Source organism: Carassius carassius, chromosome 14 (assembly GCF_963082965.1).
Source record: "Carassius carassius chromosome 14, fCarCar2.1, whole genome shotgun sequence".
NCBI classification, from domain to species: Eukaryota; Metazoa; Chordata; class Actinopteri; order Cypriniformes; family Cyprinidae; genus Carassius; species Carassius carassius.
Window position 1 is genome coordinate 25854292 of NC_081768.1, and position 22147 is coordinate 25876438.

Here is a 22147-nt window from a genome sequence, read left to right on the forward strand (position 1 = left end):
TTTTTCAAAATGAAAGCTTATTTAAATACTTTGTTAAATTGTCAACATAAATTCAAAATAGCTGTGATGCACCATGTGCTTTTGCAGTGTCTATACTATCTTTAAGAAAATATTCCAAAATATGTCATTTAAAAAAAAAATTCATTTGATAAAGATTGATCACATTTTTGTTATGAGTAAAAAAAAAAAAATATATATATATATATATTTATTTGTGATTTAAGGGTTAATTAAATATTAAGACAATTAAAAACATACAGTAACCTGAAATTTCACAATCCTGACCTATTAATGTAATAGACTATTGTCACCTCACCTCCTCATTTATTAGCCTTGAATGATGGAAAGTTCGGATCATTTTATTGATTCGGATCTTTGAATCTCGTTCGAAAAAATGAACGAATCCCTTTTCAAGTCATTTCTTTCATTTCGTTCATTTCAACAGAATATAATTAAAATGTCACATATCCAAATTCCCAAACACATATTTACACAAACAAACTATAATGCAATCAAGGACAAATTATAATATGTATATATGTTAATTAATTGTTTAGCTGGCTGCAGTCTGATACCGGATCAGTATCAGTATCTTGTAATGTTGTGTTATATTTAGGAATTATCAAAGTGATTTTCCCAGGGAAAATGAAAGAATCCCCTTGCTGAGACAACTCGTCGTTGCCGAGTCATATTAAAGATTCATTAAAAATGAACGAATCGCTCAAGAACGACTCATCATCACTAATGAGGAAACAATCTTCAGATGCTGAGCACCTGTCCAATCACCTGTGTGTGTATCCTGCAGCAGCTCTGAGATCGTGGAGCTGTGTTGTGTGAGGAGGAGCTGCACGGTTTATCAGCAGTTTGTGTCGTCTTTGTGATGCTCATGGACGTGTGAGTTAAAGCCCACCCCTCACACAAACTAAACAAAGGAGTCAAGACCACCGAAGGTAGACCAAAATATCCCACCGGAGCACATCTCCTCAAAAACATGGTACGTAAACACGTATTCTTTAATACTTTTTTTTATCGAGAAGAGACGCTATGTCGTGCATTGAGTTTCATATTAAAGCTCTGTCTGTAGTGTACTTTGCCCTACACGTTATTTGCGAATTTAATTAGGAGTCCCGTTTATGACTATTAGTTTGTTTTTACTACGAACAACATAATTATAAATTACAAACCATGTGACATTTTCTTCTAGTAAAAAGTTGTCCGATGGCGTTTTTATCCGCGATTTACGTGACACCGGAACACGTGCTGTTTTCTTTTCTTTTCTCTTTTTTTTTCTTTTTTAAAACGTCATCGGTTTTATTTTTCTTGATTCCTGTGTTTAACGTTACCTTCTCGAGGTTGTCCGTCTACTTTTTATAAAGCATATAACGGCGAGGTTGACCTGCCAGGAAAGTGAAACCAACCAAACATGATATTTTATAGTTCTTCTTTGCTCCGTGGTTTAGAGCTCCGCGATTCAGAAAGGCTGCAATGTTAAATGTGGGGTTCTACGAAAAACGCTTGTTTTATGTTTTTGATACATTACAAATAGGCTAACCGGCTCTTGAGAGTCATTTAAGAATCACTTTGCTTTTGATTTAAAGAACCGACACATAAGATCAATTCGTTCGAGAATCAGTGAGAATCAACAGTATTCACGATGTATGATGATTCGCTAAAAAGAACCGAATGTCTCGTCGGTTTTGCGTTGTTTTCCAGTAGAGGTGATGTTTATCGGCGGATAACAGTTCTGAAGTAAACCTACTAAACAATATAACCTAATCTAAATAAAAGCGCCCACAGGTTCCTACTACAGGAAGTGACATCATCTTTGTAGGATAACAACAGCACCAAACACTGTATAAAAAGAGAACAGCACAAGCATCAGTAAGCATTAACAATGGATTTAATTGCCTTGTACAAATACCCACACTAGCGGTCTTGGCCACTTGAAAGTGTGTGCGTGCGACAGGAAGCAAGTGCGCAAGACTGTCCTCCCAGGTCTTAAAAACTGAAGCACCCCACATAGCAAATGTCTTCTGGCCCAGATCCACACAATCACTTTTCCCTCTGCCCAAGTACCGCAAAGAATGATGGCCCTGAAGTGGCCCAGAACTGGATTAAAGACTAGGACCGCACATGGGCCAAATCCGGCCTGAATAACAGCATGTTAATCACCCTTAACTGGCCCTGAACTGGGCCAAAAGAGGTTTTATTATTGGTACCAATTCTCAGCCTTAAGTAAAACAGAATCCCCCAATCTGAGCCACACCTGAGCTTTATAATACAGAATCTTAAAATTTCATATTATTGCCTTGTATATTACTATAATCGCAATTATTAATTTTGTGACATGCTAATAATTTATTGCAGATGCTTCAAAGAGCAGTACCACAGTAGTCCAAATGACGATGCATTTCAGTTGCAGTCCTCTCAGGCAGAATATAATAGAATCTTGAGGAGCATGGAATAATTTAAATTGTTAAACTATCCCAAGGCACTCCGTCAAGGCGTGCGTTTCTCATTCAAAACACGCATCACCGGAAACGCGGCATTTCACAATCTCTGACGAAACCGGCGAGAGCCAATGAGCGTTTGAGATCGCTGCCATGAAACTTGTTGTAAAACTTCTTAACGGCACATATTTAAATAGTTACTATAGCTAGTGGTGGGCGCTACTGCAAAATTTGGTATCGATCCGATACCAAATACATATAGGGTCAGTATTGCCGATGCCAATACCGATACCAATACGATACTTTTTACTTAAAAAAAAAAATAAATAAACTTTTGTATAGGGGAGAGCCGTAGGTCTATGTCATTATTTCTGAGGTGAATGAATGATCAATTATTTAGGCAATATTTTTTATTAATGTAAAAAAAAAGAAAGAATAAAAAAAATCTCTCCCTTTTTTCTGGTTTTAAAAGCAAATGAAATAAAGTGCACACAATTATTACTGAAGAACAAACAAAGAACAAATATACCTGTGCATTCCCTGACCCCCCTTCTGGACTTCAATGTGCTTTCAGCTTCACTCACTCTGTTCGCTGCTCCTTGGTGCGTTGTCAGTGAGTCACGTGACGACACAACAACGAATCACAGCAGAGCAGCAGGAGGGGGAGGAGTAGCAAAGTGGGCCAGGATGTGAAAGCAGCGTTTGCTCAGGATTGTAGAGGTAGAAGACACGAGCAAAGTATAATGAACGTAGATGAGAGATATTTAAATTAAAATATCGATTCAGTTACAATTGTATCGATCCGATACCAATACCAGTGTTGGCATCGATACTATCGATATTTAGATCGATCTGCCCACCCCTAACTATAGCTACAGAGGAAGGAGATGCATAACTACGATGAACGTGGTTTGAATTTGGATCTGTTCCTCACATCAAGTATCAAATGGATACAGAGAATTTAAATAAAGATGAAATACTTTCATGATCATTTTATTTAATGCTTGTGCATTACAGCATACTAATAAAAATTATGTGCCCCATGGTAAACTAAATAAATATTACATGATAATGGTTAAATGATCTCTCTCTCTCTTTTCATGTAAGAATTCTAAGATTATTTGTACCAATAATAATAATATAAAATTATAATTAAGTGCAGTTTAATGCACTTGACTGATTTGTTTTATTCTGTTTTGACTTGCCATTTCAAAGACTTAATTTTAACAATACTACACTTCATTAAAATGTATGTTATCATTTAACCATTATCATGCAATATTGTATTTATCTTGTTTATCATGGGTCACATAATATGCTGTCAGATCTTAGCCTGATTTGGGCCACATATCACCTGACTGATCTGGGCCACACTCCTACGATCAACAATGCCAAGATCGCGAGAGGTCATGGTAACCTTTCCAATGTAAGTTAAATATTAATAATAATTATATATTGCACATAATTTGGTAGTAAAACAAAGTGCTACACATTTTATTGGTGCAAAGGTGAGTATATTTATATATGTCATTTGCAACTGCTTTTTATCGCTTAATTGGAAGCACCAGAAATATAATTGTCATCTGTTACAGGGACTACTGAGCAGACATTTAGAAGTTTATTTTAAAATGCAAAGTATTGAAAATAAAAATTTAAGTCTGTAAACGCGTATTTACAACACTATACGTGTGTTTACATCAGGTAATGAAAAGCTGTACTCACACACTTGTGGTCTTCATCCTCACTTGAACACTTGGGCCAAATACAGGAAATACATAAGTGGGCAAGTGCAAAGACCGCAAGTGTGTGTATTTTGGACAAGGCAAATATGTTATGTTTGGTATCCTGGCCGTTTTCTTGTCATTATGTAGATAGTAAATTATATTATTAATGAAGACAGTGTGACACACACATTATGATATTTATTTTTCTATAGGCTAAAATACTGTGCTCATTTTAGAGGTACAAACAAATCACCAAAAAAAGTAAATAAAGTTATGTTGTATGTTTGCTGTGCATCTGACATGCATAACAGAAATGTATCATTAACATTATCATTTACTGCATTGTAGTAAATCATTTACTGCACTGAACACTTTCTCCTTCAGTAATCACTTACTCAGGATAATTATTTGACATTGGTTTATAAAACACAAGCTCCATGTTTCTGGTTTTAAGGCCCTTAACATGTTAAAGAGTGGTGCAATTGAAAAGTAATTGAGTTGGGTTGTTGGTTTAAATGGGTGTGCATCTCCTGCAGACAGAGGAAGGCATCATGCTGGATGAGGTGATTCTGAACGCACAGCCGTCCACAGACACCGAGGAGACCGTCCCATGTTTCCAGACTCTGGGCCCCACCGTCACCTTCCATAATCTCCGCTACAGCATCAAGGAACGATTAGGAATGTTTAGTAGGCAGTGGGTTGAAAAGGACATCCTCAAAGATGTCAGGTAATACTTTGACGTGTTCTGCTACTTAAACATTTGGACACACTTACTCCTATAAGGATGCAAGCATAAACCTGTGGGAAAAACATGAATCCAGTCAAACATGTGACCGGTAGTGTAGTTTTAGATTCTTCTAATGCAATCTAAGCTAATTAATGAGATTAGTTAGCCTAGATCTGACATGTCCCAGCCTGTCCATCTGTATTTTGAGGTGTGCAGTAATAAGGACCCTAGTCACAGGGAAAAAGGGAGATCTCAGTTTATCTTAATTGCACGATACATCTGTCTGCATTATATCAGCCGCCCTGCTCTCCATAGTGAAAAACTCCTATTACTGAACAGTTTTAATTCAGGGTTAAGTGTTTTCTTGCACAGTTAATACAAGCAGTGTATAAAGAAGAATCAGTGATACACAGTTGTGCAAAGAGCTGCTCACAGTTCAGTTAACTCCTGTCTAGTTTAAAGCAATTCAGGAAGTGATGTCCTCTTTTAAATCTGTTGCAGTGGCATCATGAACCCAGGAATGAATGCGATTATGGGCCCTACTGGAAGTGGGAAGACATCGTAAGTGCGTTTTCATTTATTTCTGTTGATTTGTTTTAATGGTATTTTGGCACTAAAATATCTAAACCTCATTGCATTAGATAAAATGTCAGCAACTGAAAATTCATTTCAAAGAATGTCTGGTCCCAGTCTTTAAATGCTTTGTACTTAAAATAATGAATTGTTAGGTGCAATGTACCTGTCATGCTCATTTTGAACACTTGCTGCCATTAATTTAATCATTAATTTAGGTTTAAGGTTGACAGTGAATCTACAGAAATAAATTACAGATATAAATATATGTATTTTCAAATAGAAGTACAAAGTGAAAACATGTACATACACAATAAGTGCAGTGTGTATCAAATTATTAATCTAAATGCAAGTGCAAATAAGTTAACGACACTTAATATCCACCTTATCTTTTTTTTCCGTAAAAGCGGGAGCAGACATTTGTAACTGTAATGCGTTTTGCTTCCATTCTCATCCGATTCCAGCTATTATTAGCTGTACAAAACCGCTCTTTTGTGGCATGATATTTCATACTGGTATGTTACCATATTATTTTATTGTATCATCTTAATTATGAACATGCTAGTTTGAAGTGGAAACTGTTTTACGGTTCACTGCATTTTTTTTTTATTCTTCTCATTATTTTCCTGCAGAAGCTAATTAACTGGAAGTCTCGCACATTGACCAAAAACGGCTTACTTCTGCATTTAAAAATAAGGTGGATAAAGTGGGTCTGAACAACATCATGAGTACACGTTTCAAGGTTTTTTTTTTTTTTTTGATTGATGTTCAGTAGCCCCTCAATGTCAGTACACAAGATCCTGGGGGCATGGTTAGATCTACATCTAGGGGGATGAAAGGGGTAGGTTTAGGGGTGGCGATGGATGGGTTCAGGGATCAGGGGGGGGAGACGCATAGGTTTAAGGTGAGTTGGGTGGGTTTAGGGTAGGTTTAAGGGTGGAGATGGATGTGTTTTCGGATCAGGGGGTTGAGATGGGTGGGCTCAGGGGTGGAGATGGATGAGTTTAGGGTTCAGGGTGTGGAGACGGGTAGGTTTAGGGTGAGTTTAACATGTAGATGGTAAGGTTTAGGGCTCAGGGTGTGGACATGGGTGGGCTTAGGGTGGGTTTATGGGTGGACATGGGTGGGTTTATAGGTGGAGATGGGTTGGTTTAGGGTTCAGTGGGTGGATATGGGTGGGTTTAGGGTGTGTTTATGGGTGTAGATGCATGGGTTTAGGGTAGAGATGGGTGGGATTAGGATGGGTTTAGGGGTGGAGATTGGTGGGTTTAGGGTACATGTGGTGGGGACTGATAGGTTTAGGTTGAGTTTAACGTGTAGATGGGTGGGTTTAGGGTTCAGGGTGTGGACATGGGTGGGTTTATGGGTGGACATGGGTGGGTTTACGGTTCAGGGGCTAGACATGGGTGGGTTTATGGGTGGAGATGGGTGGGTTTAGGGTTCAGTGGGTGAATATGGGTGGGTTTAGGGTGGAGATGGGTGGGATTAGGGTGGGTTTAGGGGTGGAGATGGGGGGGTTTAGGGTGGACATGGCTGGGCCTAGGGTGGGTTTATGGGTGGAGATGGGTGAGTTTAGGGTTCAGTGGGTGTGTTTATGGGTGGGTTTAGGGTGGAGATGGGTGGGATTAGGGTGGGTTTAGGGGTGGTGATGGGTGGGTTTAGGGTGGACATGGCTGAGCTTAGGGTGGGTTTATGGGTGGAGATGGGTGTGTTTATGGGTGGGTTTAAGGTGGAGATGGGTGGGATTAGGGTGGGTTTATGGGTGGAGATGGGTGGGTTTAGGGTGGACATGGCTGTGCTTAGGGTGGGTTTATGGGTGGAGATGGGTGAGTTTAGATTTCAGGGGGTAAAGATGTTTTGGGATCGGGGGTGGAGATGGGTAGGTTTAAGGTTCAGGGGGTGGAGACGTGTAAATTTAGGGCGAGTTTAACGTGTAGATGGGTGGGTTTAGGGTTCAGTGGGTGGATATGGGTGGGTTTAGGGTATTTATGGGTGGGTTTAAGGTGGAGATGGGTGGGATTAGGCTGGGTTTAGGGGTGGAGATGGGTGGGTTTAGGGTGGGTTTATGGGTGGAGATGGGTGAGTTTAGGGTTCAGTGGGTGTGTTTATGGGTGGGTTTAGGGTGGAGATGGGTAGGATTAGGGTGGGTTTAGGGTGGAGATGGGTGGGATTAGGGTGGGTTTAGGGGTGGAGATGGGTTGGTTTAGGGTGGACATGGCTGGGTTTAGGGTGGGTTTATGGGTGTTGATGGGTGAGTTTAGGGTTCAGTGGGTGTGTTTATGGGTGGGTTTAGGGTGGAGATGGTTGGGATTAGGGTGGGTTTAGTGGTGGAGATGGGTGGGTGTAGGGTGGACATGGCTGGGCTTAGGGTGGGTTTATGGGTGGAGATGGGTGAGTTTAGATTTCAGGGGGTAGAGATTTTTTGGGATCGGGGTGGAGATGGGTAGGTTTAAGGTTCAGGGGGTGAAGACGTGTAAGTCTAGGATGAGTTTAACGTGTAGATGGGTGGGTTTAGGGTTCAGGGGTGGACATGGGTGGGCTTAGGGTGGGTTTATGGGTGGAGATGGGTGGTTTTAGAGGTGGAGATTGATGTTAAGCGGTGGGTTGGGGAGGAGATGAGTGAGTTTAGGTGTGGAGATGGATGGGTTTAACAGTGAGTTTAGGGTTGGAGATGGGTGGGGTTTATGGTTGGAGATGGGTGGGGTTTAGGGGTGGAGATGGGTGGGTGTAGCTTTGTAGATGGATGGGTTAGTGGTGTAGATGGATGAGTTTAGGGGTGGAGATGGGTGGGTTTAGCAGTGGAGATGGGTGGGTTTAGGGGTGGAGATATGTGAGTTAACAGTGGGTTTAGGGGTGGAGATGGGTGGGTTTAGCGTTGGAGATGGAGTGGTTTAGGGTGGGTTTAGGGATGGAGATGGGTGGAGATGGATTGTTTAGCGGTGGAGATGGGTGGGTTTAGGGGTGGAGACGGATGGGTTAATGGTGGGTTTAGCTTTGTAGAAGGGTGAGTTTAGGGATGGAGATGGGTGTAGATGCATTGTTTAGGGGTGGAGATGGGTTAACGGTGGGTTTAGCGGTGGAGATTGGTGGGTTAGGGGTAGAGATGGATGTTTAGCGGTGGGTTTGGGGAGGACATGTGTGGGTTTAGGTGTGGTGATGGATGGGTTTTTCAGTGAGTTTAGGGTCGGAAATGGGTGGCTTTAGGGTCTGAGATGGGTGGGTTTAGCGGTGGGTTTAGGGGTGGAGATGGGTGGGCTTGGGGTGGAGATGGGTATCTTTAGGTATATGTAAGGTGGAAGGAGTTTAATCTTGTGTTCTGCAGTGAAGACTATCTCCAGATTTTTGATACTTTACCTATATCAGTGTAATTCATGCACTTTCAGTCATCTATTAATTGGATAGTTCAGGCACTGTTTAACTATAGTGGAAATCAATGTGGCCCAAAGTTGTTTGGTACCCAGCATTCTTCAAAATATCTTCTATTGTATTTCACAGAAGAAAGTAATTCTGGTTTTGAACGACATAGCTGAATAAATCATAAATATATATAAAATGAATTTTATGTAGTTTTTGCATTTACAATATATGATATATTAATTACAGTGTGTCTGTCTTCAGGCTTCTGGATGTCATTGCAGGGCGGAAAGATCCTAGGGGCTTAAAGTCAGGCCAGGTTCTAGTTGACAACACCATTGTGACCTCTGACCTCAGACTCTCCTCTGCTTATGTAGTTCAGGTGGGGAACAACACTCAATTTTTTTTTTTTTTTTTCTAGATCTTTCAGAAGACATATTACAAAAATAATCTGATATAGACTACTGTACAAAGGTTTGGTAAGATTTAATGTATTTAAAACTGTCTGATGCTCAACAAGGCTGCATTTACTCAAACAAAAATACAGCAAAAACAATATTATTGTGAATGTGTTTTTTTTTTAATTGAATATATTTTAAAATATTGATTCCTTTTGATTTTTCAGTTTTCAGTGCCACATGATCCTTCAGAAATCATTCTAATCTCCTGATTTGCTACTCAAGAAACATTTCTGATTATTATCAGTGTTGAAACCAGTTTATTTTTTGTCGATATTTTGATGAATGGAAAGTTTAGGATTTATTTGAAGATTAACAGCATTTATTTGAAATAATCTTTTGTAACAATTATTAATGTCTTTTACGGTCACTTTTGATCAGTTTAATACATCCTTGCGGAGTACAGTTAGTATAAATAATTTCTTTCAGACTAAAAACAATCTTACTGACTCCAACATTTTTAATGGTAGTATGCATTATTTTATCTTGCATAGTAGTGATTAAGAACTGCTAGATCATTGAAAATATGACGTAATCATGCATTATATCCTTTCTTTCACCTTCCAGAATGACATTCTGATGGGAACTCTGACTGTAAGAGAGAACTTGGCCTTCTCTGCCAATCTTCGATTGTCACGCAAAGAGTATTCCTCAGCTGACAAACAGATGAGGGTCGACTCCGTCATCCAGGAGCTTGGCCTGAAAGATTGTGCAGATACTAAGGTACTGCACTGAAGAGGAATGTTGATAATGATTTGTTGTGTTGGTATTTACAAAACCTTCTCACAGTGTGTGTGAGAAAGAAGGGTTAAGTGCTATGTCAGTGTATATAGCATGTGACAGCAGGAATGTGTCATTTTACACTGACAGAACTTGTTCTCTCTCAGATTGGGACGATGTTTTTGCGTGGTGTTTCTGGTGGAGAGAAGAAGAGGTGCAGCATAGGGATGGAGCTCATCACGTCCCCCTCGCTCCTGTTCCTGGATGAGCCCACCACAGGCCTGGACGCCAACACTGCCAACTCCATCATGGAACTGCTGCAGAAGTACCTCACATTCTCTTATCAGACATATATACTTCCTGTGAACATTGTGTGCCATTTAAAAAAAAAAAAAAAAAAAAAAAAAAAAAACCTTTCTCCTTAATCTCAACCCTGTAAATTCATGACATGTGAGAAGTCTTTTGAATTGGATCAGTTTATTGATCCTTTAGACAGTCTCACATTTGATAAAGTAGGCTTTTATGGCTCATGTAGTGTGAGAATATGGAACTCATTTTCAAGGAGAAATGGTTTGTGCTGTTGCTTTATTTATTTGGACCAAAAGTGAAATTCAGAAAGCCTGTAATGTAAATCAATAAGATCTTTATAACGGTCTAGCAGTCTCCTTGCATTTGTCATTATATATTTCATAATAATGTCTTAGTAAGATAAGATTTTAATGCTTAGTTTTAATGATCAAAACATATAATCCAACACAATAAAATGATTATTATGAGATGCACAAATAATGTTTCTCAAAAGCCTGATGCATCATATTTGATTTAACATGTAAACCGAGACGTGAACAATGCATTTTCAGAATTATACTAAAAGGCCTTTTACTCAATAAAAAGTGTAATTCATTGATGCATCAAATTCATACGCTTATAGAGTTAATATGCTGAGATAACTGAAGCCATTTGTAGAATACATTTTCTCAAAAGTGTAAAGTGTACTGTGGTTCATTCTTTTAAATCACTGTATAAAGTTATTTTTGAAAAAGTACAAGCTTCATTGAATGCTTCCAGTGCATTCTTCCCATTGACTTTCATTGAGTTCATTATTGTACAGGTATAACTATGCTTCAGACTGGGAGATGAGTCACAGTAATGATGTGGTAAATGGCTGCCCGTCACAGATGAGTTAAAACTATTTAATACTGTAGCTGTCAGAATAAACCACATTCCACTTCAAATATAAAGCACAGTCACATACAACCTGTTTTTGTCTATTTTAATCATGACAAATGCATAGATTGAGATTGATTATTTGTTATTTTATTACTCAGGCTCTCCAAAAAGGGTAAGACTGTCATCTTCTCCATTCACCAGCCACGCTACTCCATCTTCAGACAGTTTGACCACCTCACACTCCTACATAAAGGAGAAATCACCTACGCAGGGGCCGCCAACAAAGCCATTACCTACTTTGAGGACTTGGGTACTGACAGACATCATTCAAATGAAGATCAGCATTGATCTGCTAAATCAATGCATTCGTACTGTGATTCTCAGACTTGTGTCAATGTGTCGTAGGTTACAAGTGCGAGCCATTCAACAACCCGGCAGACTTCTTCCTGGACGTCACAAATGGAACCATCCTTCCTCAAATACACAACAATAAATCAGGTGCTGAATGTTTTGTTATTTGAATTAAATTATTACCTTTTATTCCAGCAAGGACACATTAAATGATCCGAAGTGACTGTAAAGAAATGTCTAATGCTACAAAAGATTTCTCTTTCAAATAAATGCTTTGGCATTTTCTATTTACCAAAGAAGATGTAAATCAGCAGATTAGAATTATTCATGAAGACAAATATGATATGAAGTCAAATATGCAGCTTTGGTGAGACTTTTCAAAAATAAATAAATAAATTTGAATAAAAGATAAAATTTCCCAGTAAGCTGTTTTTTGTTTTGTTTTAATTTTGTTAACTAGTTTTTTTTGACTACTCTTGTTAACTACCTGTTTTTGTGTGTTTGTAGAGAAATGTAGCAACAGCGACGAGGTTGTGGAGAATGATAACCCTCTGGCGGTAATTTACAGAAGGTCCCCTAATTTCTTCAGTGTAAAAGACAGACTCACTCATATTTCAGATGCGCTTGACCCTGAGGTTACTAAAGGTGACCGGGTTGGGTATGCCACACCTTTCTATTACCAGGTATGTAGAAGCAATGGTTTAGCTAAACTAATGTTGACTCGTTAGGTAACCAGGAATAACATCAGTATATGATAAGTGTGTGTCCATGTTGCAGCTCATGTTGGTGAGTGGCCGCACCGTCAGAAACATCTTGAGGAATCCTCAGACGTCTTACGCCCAATTGTTCCTCAACATTTTCTTTGGTATTTTAGTGGGTCTTATCTACTACCAGATCCCACACACTTTACCAGAGGCTCTTCAGAACAGGTGAGTACGTTCTACCAGATCTACGGCTTACATATTTCATTGGGTCCTAAAATACCTTTCTGCCACAATTTGCAGTTTAAATTCATGATGTGGAAATTAAAGGGATAGTTCTCCCACAAAAATCACCCTCATGTCGTTACAAACCTGTAAGACCTCCTTTCATCTTCGGAAAACAATTTACAATAAAATATCAAAAGGATTAACAATACAGATTAATTTTCACAGCCGCCTTTGATCATGTTTATGTGTCCATATTTTGGGCATAACTGTATATACACACACATATACACTTTATATATATATATATATATATATATATATATATATATATATATATATATATATATATATATATATATATATATATATATATATATATATATACACACGCAAACACACACACATAAAATGTATGTAAATTTTAAACATATAATTTTCATATCTTTTGATGTTCAATACATCTGGGCCCGTATTCATAAAGATTCTAAGGATCCTTTCAGAAAACTCTTAATTTAGCTTAAAAACGTTTATGTAGGAGTCTTAGCTTAAGAGTGATTCGGGACCGATCTGAGAGCAACTCTGAGTAAGGAAAAGACAAAAACTTTCATCTTAGTGAGAAGGCGGGGTTGACCCCGTTGCTATGTATGACACAATCTTTTGAAGACTGTGATTGGTTGGTTGTCCAAGAATGAAAAAAAGAGTGATTTTAAGTAAGGGTCTATTCTAATCCTCACTTTGAATTTACATGCGTAATTTTTCCTATTTCAAATTTCAAATCTTTATTGTCATATGCACAGGAAACTGTCGTCACACAGTACAATGAAATTCTTATTCTGCGCCTCCTCCTAGCAACATTAAACATCAATTATCAATTAAATTAAAATTAAATCAAACACCCTAAATAGCAAGTGACACCAAAAAAGACAACATCATATATGCCATGTAAACATGCAGAATCAGTGCAAAGTATGCAGAGGTAAGTTGACAGTAATTGTTCGCTTTTATGTCCCTGTATATATGTGCGCACGCGTGTGTGTGTGTGTGTGTGTGTGTGTGGTAAGGACATGATGGATCATTCATTGCACCTCCCAGGATTAAAGGGCAATCTGCAGTGTTGGGGGGAGGGGCAGAGGGTAAGAACCATTCACAAGCCTGATTGCCTGTGGGTAAAAACTGTCTTTTAGTCTTGTCGTCCTCGCTTTCACACTTCTGTAGCGTCTTCCAGATGGTAGAAGTGTGAATAGGTTATGCTGTGGGTGACTACTGTCCTTAATGATGTTAACTGCCCTCCTGTTGACCCTGATCTGGTAGATCTTCTCCAGCGTTGTTAAAGTTGTTCCAGTGATGGTTTTGGCTGCTCTCACCACCTGTTGCAGAGCCTTACGGTCCCGTGCTGTACAACTGCCGAACCAGACTGTGATAGAGCTTGTGAGGATGCTCTCTATTGTACATCTGTAGAAGCTGTTGAGGATTTTGCCTGGCATGCCAAATTTCCTGAGCCTTCTCAGGAAATACAGCCGCTGTCGTGATTTCCTCACCAGATGTGTGATGTTAAGAGTCCAGGAGAGATCCTCAGATATGTGAACACCGAGAAATTTAAATGCGCTCACTTTCTCCACTACAGTCCCTCCGATATGCAGTGATGGATGCTGCTTCCTCTTCCTCCGTGGATCAACGATCATCTCTTTTGTTTTACTAACATTTAAGGTGAGATTATTATCCTCACACCACTTCACAAGGCCAGCCACCTCCCTTCTGTATGCTGACTCATCACCCCCAGATATCAGTCCAATGACTGTGGTGTCGTCAGCAAATTTGATAATACTGGTGTTAGTCTGTGAGGTCACACAGTCATGGGTATATAGCGTATAAAGCATGGGACTCAAGACACAACCCTGTGGAGTTCCTGTGTTTACAGTTATAATCCTGGATGTGTGGTTGCCCAATTTAACAGACTGTGGTCTGTTTGTTAGAAAATTCAGAACCCAGTTACATAGGATTGGTGGCACACCGAGGATGGAGAGCTTTTCGATGAGCTTGGATGGTATCACTGTATTAAACGCTGAACTGAAATCAATGAACAGCAGTCGAACAAAGCTGTCCCTGCTCTCTAGGTGCGTGAGGGCTGTGTGTATTGTCGCATTGACGGCGTCCTCTATAGACCTGTTCGGTCTGTAAGCAAACTGGTAGGGGTCCAGCGTGTCTGGAACAATGGTCTTGATATAGCTCATGACAATTCTCTCAAAACATTTCATGACTATCGGAGTCAATGCAATGGGCCGATAGTCATTAAGACAGGTTACTTTACCCTTTTTTGGCACCAGTATGATAGTGGTTGTCTTAAGGCAGGTGGGGATTGAGGTTTGTGAAAGCGAGAGGTTGAATATGTCCGCAAAGACATCTGCTAGCATCCATGCACAGGTTTTAAGTGCTCGTCCGGGGATGTTGTCCGGGCCAGCTGCCTTTCAGGGGTTTATTTTTCTCAGAGTCTTTATCACATCTGCAGATGTGACTGTAAATGGTGGGTTCAGAGTACTTCCTCTGACCAACTCTCTCTCCAGTGGTTCTGTGTTTAGGGCCTCAAAGCGGGCATAGAATTCATTAAACTTGTCTGATGTAAAGTGACTGTCCGTGATCTTTACCCCGCTTCTGCCTTTGTAGCCAGTGATGCTTTCCAATCCCTGCCACATGTGTTGGGTATCCGCAGTGGTGTAGTGACCCTCTAATTTCAATCTATATTGTCGTTTGGCATCCTTTATGGCTCTTCGTAGGTCATACCTCGCTTTCTTATAGTCACTGGCATTACCTGAGACAAATGCCTTGGAGCGTGCATGCAGCATGGATCGTACCTCACAGTTTATCCATGGTTTCTGGTTGGGATATTTCTGTATTTGTTTACGTGGCACAATGTTATCAATGCAGATGCTAATATAGCTAGTAACCACTGAAGTGTATTCGTCCAAATCGATTGACCGTTCTCTCTCACACACACACATTTTATGTATGTATATAAATCCTTTTTTATTTACCATGCTTTTAATTTCCTACAAGGTATTTGATTGGCTTAGAATGATAAAATGTTTTCCACTTTTTCCAATTACAGTGATTGCTGTTCTATTTAAGTGGCGGTTTGAATGTTGGTTTTAATTTATCAAACATGGAATCAAAACCAAGCAAGGTGGTAATGCGAGCCTGAAAGGTGGTAATGTCCAGTGGAAACGAAATGAACTGTGACACAATAAGATGTTCTGAAAGTGCTGTAATTGTTTGTGTGATCACTCTGCTTTCAGAAGGTTGTGACAAACCCAAATCATCACTATTATTGCATTGTTGCATTTTCCCATTTGCCAAATATCGTAATGTAGTGATTAATTTCTGGTGCTATGGCATTTCTGCGCTGTGTCGGAGATGTTGGCGCGTCTCTAAAAAGATCAGTCACTAACATGATCCCTGCACGATCTAATCTATAGCATCTTATTAACTCTGTCATTCATTGTCTGCAACACATTTCTTCTGCCTCTTCGTCTTTCTGCCATTTTCTCCTCTGCTAAAGAAACTCTTAAGCCTCTTAAAAGTCCTCTTCTGTGCTCCTAACAAGTTTGACCTTAAGACCTCTTTTAAGGGTTAAGATGTTTTCTGAATTTTTTCTTTACTAGGATTTTTTCTTTAATTTTAAGAGTAAACGCCCACATTTCTAAGAATTTTCTTAGAATTTTGTCACTAGGAGCTACTTTTTGCATTAAGATTCTTTATGAATACGGGCCCAGGCTTTTATGGCTCATATAGTATGATATAGGAGTTTATACTCCAGGTGGAGGCTCAAACTGAGCAAAGCTTTTAAATATGCTATTTAATATTGTTGTTAATATTTATTTGGCCCAAAAGTAGCTGAAATTCTGATAGCTTTTGGAATCAGTGAGATTTTTTAAATATTGTAATTATATCATACTACTTGCATAAAATAACAAATATCAGTTCTGTGGTTTTATGATCAAACCCTAGTTTTTATTGTGGAAGCAAAATGTCACAATTTTTCTCAATAAATAAAATTTTCACCAGGGGCCTGTACCATGATGGTAGCTGAACAAATTCAGAGTTACAAGATTAGTTTTGAGTAGACAAAACCAAACCTCTCCAGTCCAGCTTTGTTGGTACCATGATGCTGTTCATCAACTTTGTCAACTCGGGCTTTGAATCCTGAGTTTGTGCAGCGTGTGCACATGAATGTGCGACATCACTGGCGAGTAGCCAATCACAAGCCTTGCAACACAAAGCAAGTTTGATTTACTTCTCGCGAGAGACCCAGCGAGATTCAAAACTAAAGGTTAAAGGTTTTGCTAAAGGTTAAGAAATTGAAGAATAACAAATTTAAACGTCATATGAAAAATAAGGAGGACAAATAAAATAAAGAATTTTGCTCTATCAGTGCAGTGACAAGTGAAACTTAACTTAGTTTATACATTTGAAAATATATAGTGATCGAGCCCCGAACATGTAAGGTCAGATTTTTTATTTTTTAAATAGTGCAATCTTTTGATACTACAGCTTATTTATATTACATGATCGGTATACATTTATATTTATTTAAAGTAAACTATTTATAATAATTGTTAAACTAAAATTGCTTGTGTAATAGATTAATAATATGAATCACAATTATATAAATCATAGAATCAATCAGTAATTATCATTAAAGCCAGACTTTTTTTTTTTTTTTTCATTTAGTGACCTTTAAAATTCGAGCAAGATAATCTGAAGTGACTTTGTGTCAGACATGTGTCACTTCTCTCACATCTGATTGGTCCAACTTCAGTTTGAGATCTCTTACTCAGAACATAATCTGCCCCGGAGCAGTTTAGCTGTGGAGTGTAAGTTACTATGAATGAATGCCACTAAAAGCCAAGCCACTTACATGGTACCTAAAACCCAGGATTGGTGCAAACTAACCTGAAATTTACCTGGCTAGCCAGCTAATCCAGATTCATGGTACAGGCCCCAGATGTTGGTAACAACCCTAGTAATCCATACATACAAAGAAAACAAAAAAAATACATTCAGAAATTAAGTCATGTTTAATAAAATGGAATGACAAAGGGGAAAAGTATTGAACGCACTTACTGAAGTGTATTTAATTCCTTGTACAAAAGTCTTTGTAAAGGAGGCATCTTGATGCTGTCATTACTAACAGAGAAACTAGTCGCATGCATTGTTCAGGTGTGATTTTAGCCCATTCTTCAAATCTTGAAAGTTCTGTGCCTCTTCTATTAACTCTGATCTGTAGTTCTTACTTTCTATTGGACTCAAGTCAGGTGATTGGCTGGCCATTCTAGCAGCTTTATTTTCTTTCTCTGAAACCAGCTGAGAGTTTCCTTGGCTGTGTCCACTCTTGTTTCATCTTCATGCTGGTAGATGGCAGCAGAATTTAATCAAAAATGTCTCTGTATGTTTTTTTTTTTTTTTCTCCATTCATCCTTCCTTCAACTATACTGAACAAAATTATAAATGCAACATTATTTTTGTGCTGCCATTTTTTTCATGAGCTAAACTCAAATATCTAAGACACTTTATATGTACACAAAAGGCCCGTATCTCTCAAATATTGTTCACAAATCTGTACACATTTTAGAGTGGCCTTTTATTGTGGCCCGCCTAAGGCACACCTGTGCAATAATCATGCCGTCTAAACAGCATCTTGGTATGCCACACCTGTGAGGTGGATGGATTATCTCGGAGAAGTAGAAGTGCTCACTAACACAGATTTAGACAGATTTGTGAACTATGTTTGAGAGAAAAACGCTTTTTATGTACATAGAAAAACTCTTATATCTTTGAGTTCAGCTCATGAAAAATGCGGCAAAAACAAGTGTTGCATTTATAATTTTGTTTAGTGTATATACATTTTGCCAGAGCTGCTCCATGATGATTTTGGGATGATGTGCAGTGCCATTTGACCTCCAAACATGGTGTGTATTATGGCATCCAAAGAGTTCAATTTTGATCTTATCTGACCAGACTATATTCTCCCAGTATTTCACAGGCTTGTCTAAATATTTAAAGTTTGCTGGACAACGAGCTTCAACATACTTTTCTTCAGCAGTAGAGCTTTGCATGGTGAGCGTGCATACAGGCCACAGCGGTTGAGTGCATTACTTATTGTTTTCTTTGAAACAATTGTACCTGCTAATTCCAGATCTTTCTGACACTCTCCACAAGTAGTCCTTGGCTCTTAGACATCTCTTCTGATCATTGTTTTCACTCCTCTGTCAGAAATCTTGTGAGGAGCACCGGTCGTAGCCGGTTTATGGTGAAATGGTGTTCTTTCCACATCCGGATTGTGTTTCTTGTGTGACCTGTTGGTAATAAGAAACCTTTTTGTAGGCCATCAATTTCCACTGACCAGGGGCAGGATTGCTGATAGATTTCAGCTGGTGTCTTGGCTTTCCATGCCTTTTTTACCTCCCTTTCTTCATGTGTTCAATACATTTTCTCTGAGTCAATCGACTTTATTACACAGAACTTAATTTCTGAACTTATTATTTTTTTATTTCTATGTATGGATTACGTTGGTCGTTACCGACTTCTGGTGAAAATTTCATGTCAACAGCACCTTCAGAAATATATTTACTGAGAAAAATGATGTGTGCATTTAAACATTGCATTTACTGTCTCTTCAGAACGGGAGCTTTCTTTTTCCTAGTCATTAACATGGTGTTTGGCAATCTGTCTGCGGTGGAGCTCTTCATCAGCGAGAGAGTGCTCTTCGTGTGAGTCAGCCTCTAAACATGAGCTTTCCAGCCTGCTATCTTTATTAGATAAAGACCCCCATCACATGTTCCTCTCACCTGCAGCCATGAGAACTCGAGTGGTTTCTACCGCACCTCTGTCTACTTCCTGTCCAAAGTGTTTGCTGACCTCCTACCAAACCGCATCCTCCCCGTCTTCATCTTTTCTGCCATCCCATACTTCATGATGGGTGAGTAGTGTTGCTATCTTCTAAAATGCCTTCTTTCAGGAACCCTCATACGTATCTTTGTCCACAAACACAATCCTGTAGTGCACTGAAAAGATGCGTGAAAGCATCCAAGATGGTGCATGAAGCCAGAGAAGTGTGATCATTCACGGTTATGTTATTAGTGGAGTAATGTAAGGAATAGTGAATGAGGGTCACTGGGTGTTGTCATTATAGTGGCAGTTACTCACTGTTATTGTGTAACAAATGACATGGGTTTATAAAATGTATCACATTAATAACCGTTTACAGTCCATTGTTGTGGTGGGTGTTATTGTACCTCCATTGATCTTCATCTCTATTTGTGGCTCAGGCCTGAAGCCTGACGTGGAGACGTTCTTCCTGTACTGTGTGACCCTGAGTATGATCAGTCTGTCAGCGGTGAGCTTGGCCTTCCTGGTCAGTGCCAGCGTGGGCTCCTTCGCCATGGCCAACATCCTCATCGCATTGCCTTACGTCGTAATGATGGTGAGTTTAGCTGAACAGAAGATTTACAGATATATAGATTATTTTGCCTTGTTCCAAAAAACAAACACTTGTTGCATTTTTGAATTGGTTTCGTTCACTTTTTTTTTTTACGTTTGAAAATATACTAAAATGATAGTTCTTACCAAAATTCTTATTCAAAATATGCCTAAACTACAAACGGCATTTTAGTGCCACATCAAAAAAAATAAGTAAAAAAAAAATTGACATTTTTAGAGGTTTTAATATTTTGAGAATTTAATTTATATTCTATTTTATATATTATAGCTATAGAATGTACTTTCAAAATATTCAAACGTTTAATCTCCTTATTACAAATTAATTCTCGTAATTTTATTCTAGAAATACTTCAACAATTCCCATGATTTTGACTTTATTGATGACTTTTTTTTTTTTTTCCTTGCATATTTTTTTTTTCTCAAAATATTATGACTTTAATCTTGTAATCTTAGGATGTGTTTACACTTGTCATGTTTGGTTCAACCGATACGAACCCTGGTGTGACTGCTCTGTTAGTGCGGTTCGTTTGAGTGAGTGTGAACGCTGCTATCCGCACTCTGGTGTGCACCAAACAAGCGGACTGAGACCGCTAAAAAGATGGGGCTCTCGGTCTGCTTCCAAATTAACTAGTGTGGTTCAGATTAAATATAAACTCAACACAAATACTTCTTAGACAGGTTTTTTATTTTTTATTTTATGTGGCACTAAACTGCCATTTTACTAAACAAACCAAACTAATGTGCAAAACATTATTTCAGGTTGAAAAGGTAAAAATAATTGCTTTAAATGCACCAACACAACATTAGGAAGTAAACTAGAATTAATGGGATGAAGGTGTACTTTTGTAATTCGGCCTGATCTATTCGCACATGTCTTTCTGTCCTGTGTCTCTTCAGGTGTTCGGGGGTTTCCTAGTGAACCTGAATTCGATGCTGAGCTGGATGTCCTGGCTGAAGTGGGCTAGTATATTCAGATATGGCTACAATGTAAGAACATAGAACATTTTACGACTCTGTATATATAGTTGCGTATCAGCAGTAATCAAACCAAACTGCCTCCCTTCAGGCACTTGCCATCATCGAGCTAAAAGATCAAGTCTTTACCAGTAACTACACCAGGTAAGACTCGTACTCTGTGATGCCACCTACTGTAAAAACAGAATTATTACCAGAGTTTAGTCTCTAGGAGGTGGTGTGGGTAATGTGAGGCGTCTCTCTTTTTGACAGCATGACAGGTGACATGTATCTGGATCATCAAGAGATCGACTACAGCACTTGGGGCTTCTGGCAGAACCAGGTAGCACTGACAGGCATTATGTGCGTGTGTCTGATTCTCTCTTATGTGCAGTTGCGTCGGATCAATCGCTGGAAGTGAAGGGATGACACTGGTTGTGTCACTCATTTGTTGTTTTAATTTTGAACCCTGTGCATCATGAAGTATCCCAAGTACAGAGAAATGTGTCAGTCACAAAATCCACAACAAAAAAAACAAAAAAGCCAAATTGTGTTTAGTGTTGTTTATTGCCAAAGAACAAGTACAGTACACTTGACTGATGTGATTGCAGGAGCAACAACTCTTGAAGAATGATGTAGAGTTAACAGGAATCACGATGAAATGGCACTAGCAACAGATCTTTTCTCACACATTGTGACATACTGGGCAAAAAAGGGTTTTATAAGTCGATTGTGATGGTGGAATGCATCCTCTACAAAGCTGAGACCGGCCTTTTTATTTGCCAAGCATGACAAATTCAGGCAACCAACTGAAATCTTCATAGGTGGATGTTTCACCCTCTTACAAAACCCCTGGGCTCGTGTACACAAAACATTTTATCTTAAAGCCTATTCACAAAGCGGTTGAGACTAACTTTCATTAAGGAATACAGAAGAGGCTTAAAATTGTTGCTAAATTAAAATAAAGATTTTAAAATGTGGAATAAGTGTCATAAAACAAGTGTCTGTTGCGCTTATTGACAGCCGCTTACATGTATGCTTTTAATTTACAGAGTGGAATAATCATGGCTGATAATACATGCAAATGTAAAAATAAAAAAAAAGGCGGCAAGAACAGCAGTTACCTCTTGCCCAACTGTTTAATGACAAAGAGATAAATCAAAGGAAAATTTGGGGTTGGGATAGCCTCTAAAACCAAAAGGTGATACCTTTTAAAAAATGTTTGTAAAATGTTTACATTCAG

At 38.8% G+C, this 22147-nt stretch overlaps 1 protein-coding gene across 1 annotated transcript; it reads left to right on the forward strand.

Moving 5' to 3' along the window:
• The first annotated feature begins 764 nt into the window (after positions 1-764).
• abcg2c (ATP-binding cassette, sub-family G (WHITE), member 2c) lies at positions 765-21762 on the forward strand. The gene is made up of 16 exons (XM_059566779.1): positions 765-994; positions 4711-4901; positions 5403-5462; positions 9093-9210; positions 9854-10009; positions 10174-10331; positions 11335-11486; positions 11582-11674; positions 12035-12210; positions 12305-12456; positions 19131-19220; positions 19305-19429; positions 19779-19933; positions 20848-20937; positions 21017-21069; positions 21178-21762. The coding sequence occupies exons 1-16, from the start codon at positions 992-994 to the stop codon at positions 21323-21325; spliced, it is 1920 nt and encodes a 639-aa protein (XP_059422762.1). The 5' UTR covers positions 765-991; the 3' UTR covers positions 21326-21762.
• The last annotated feature ends 385 nt before the right edge of the window (positions 21763-22147 follow it).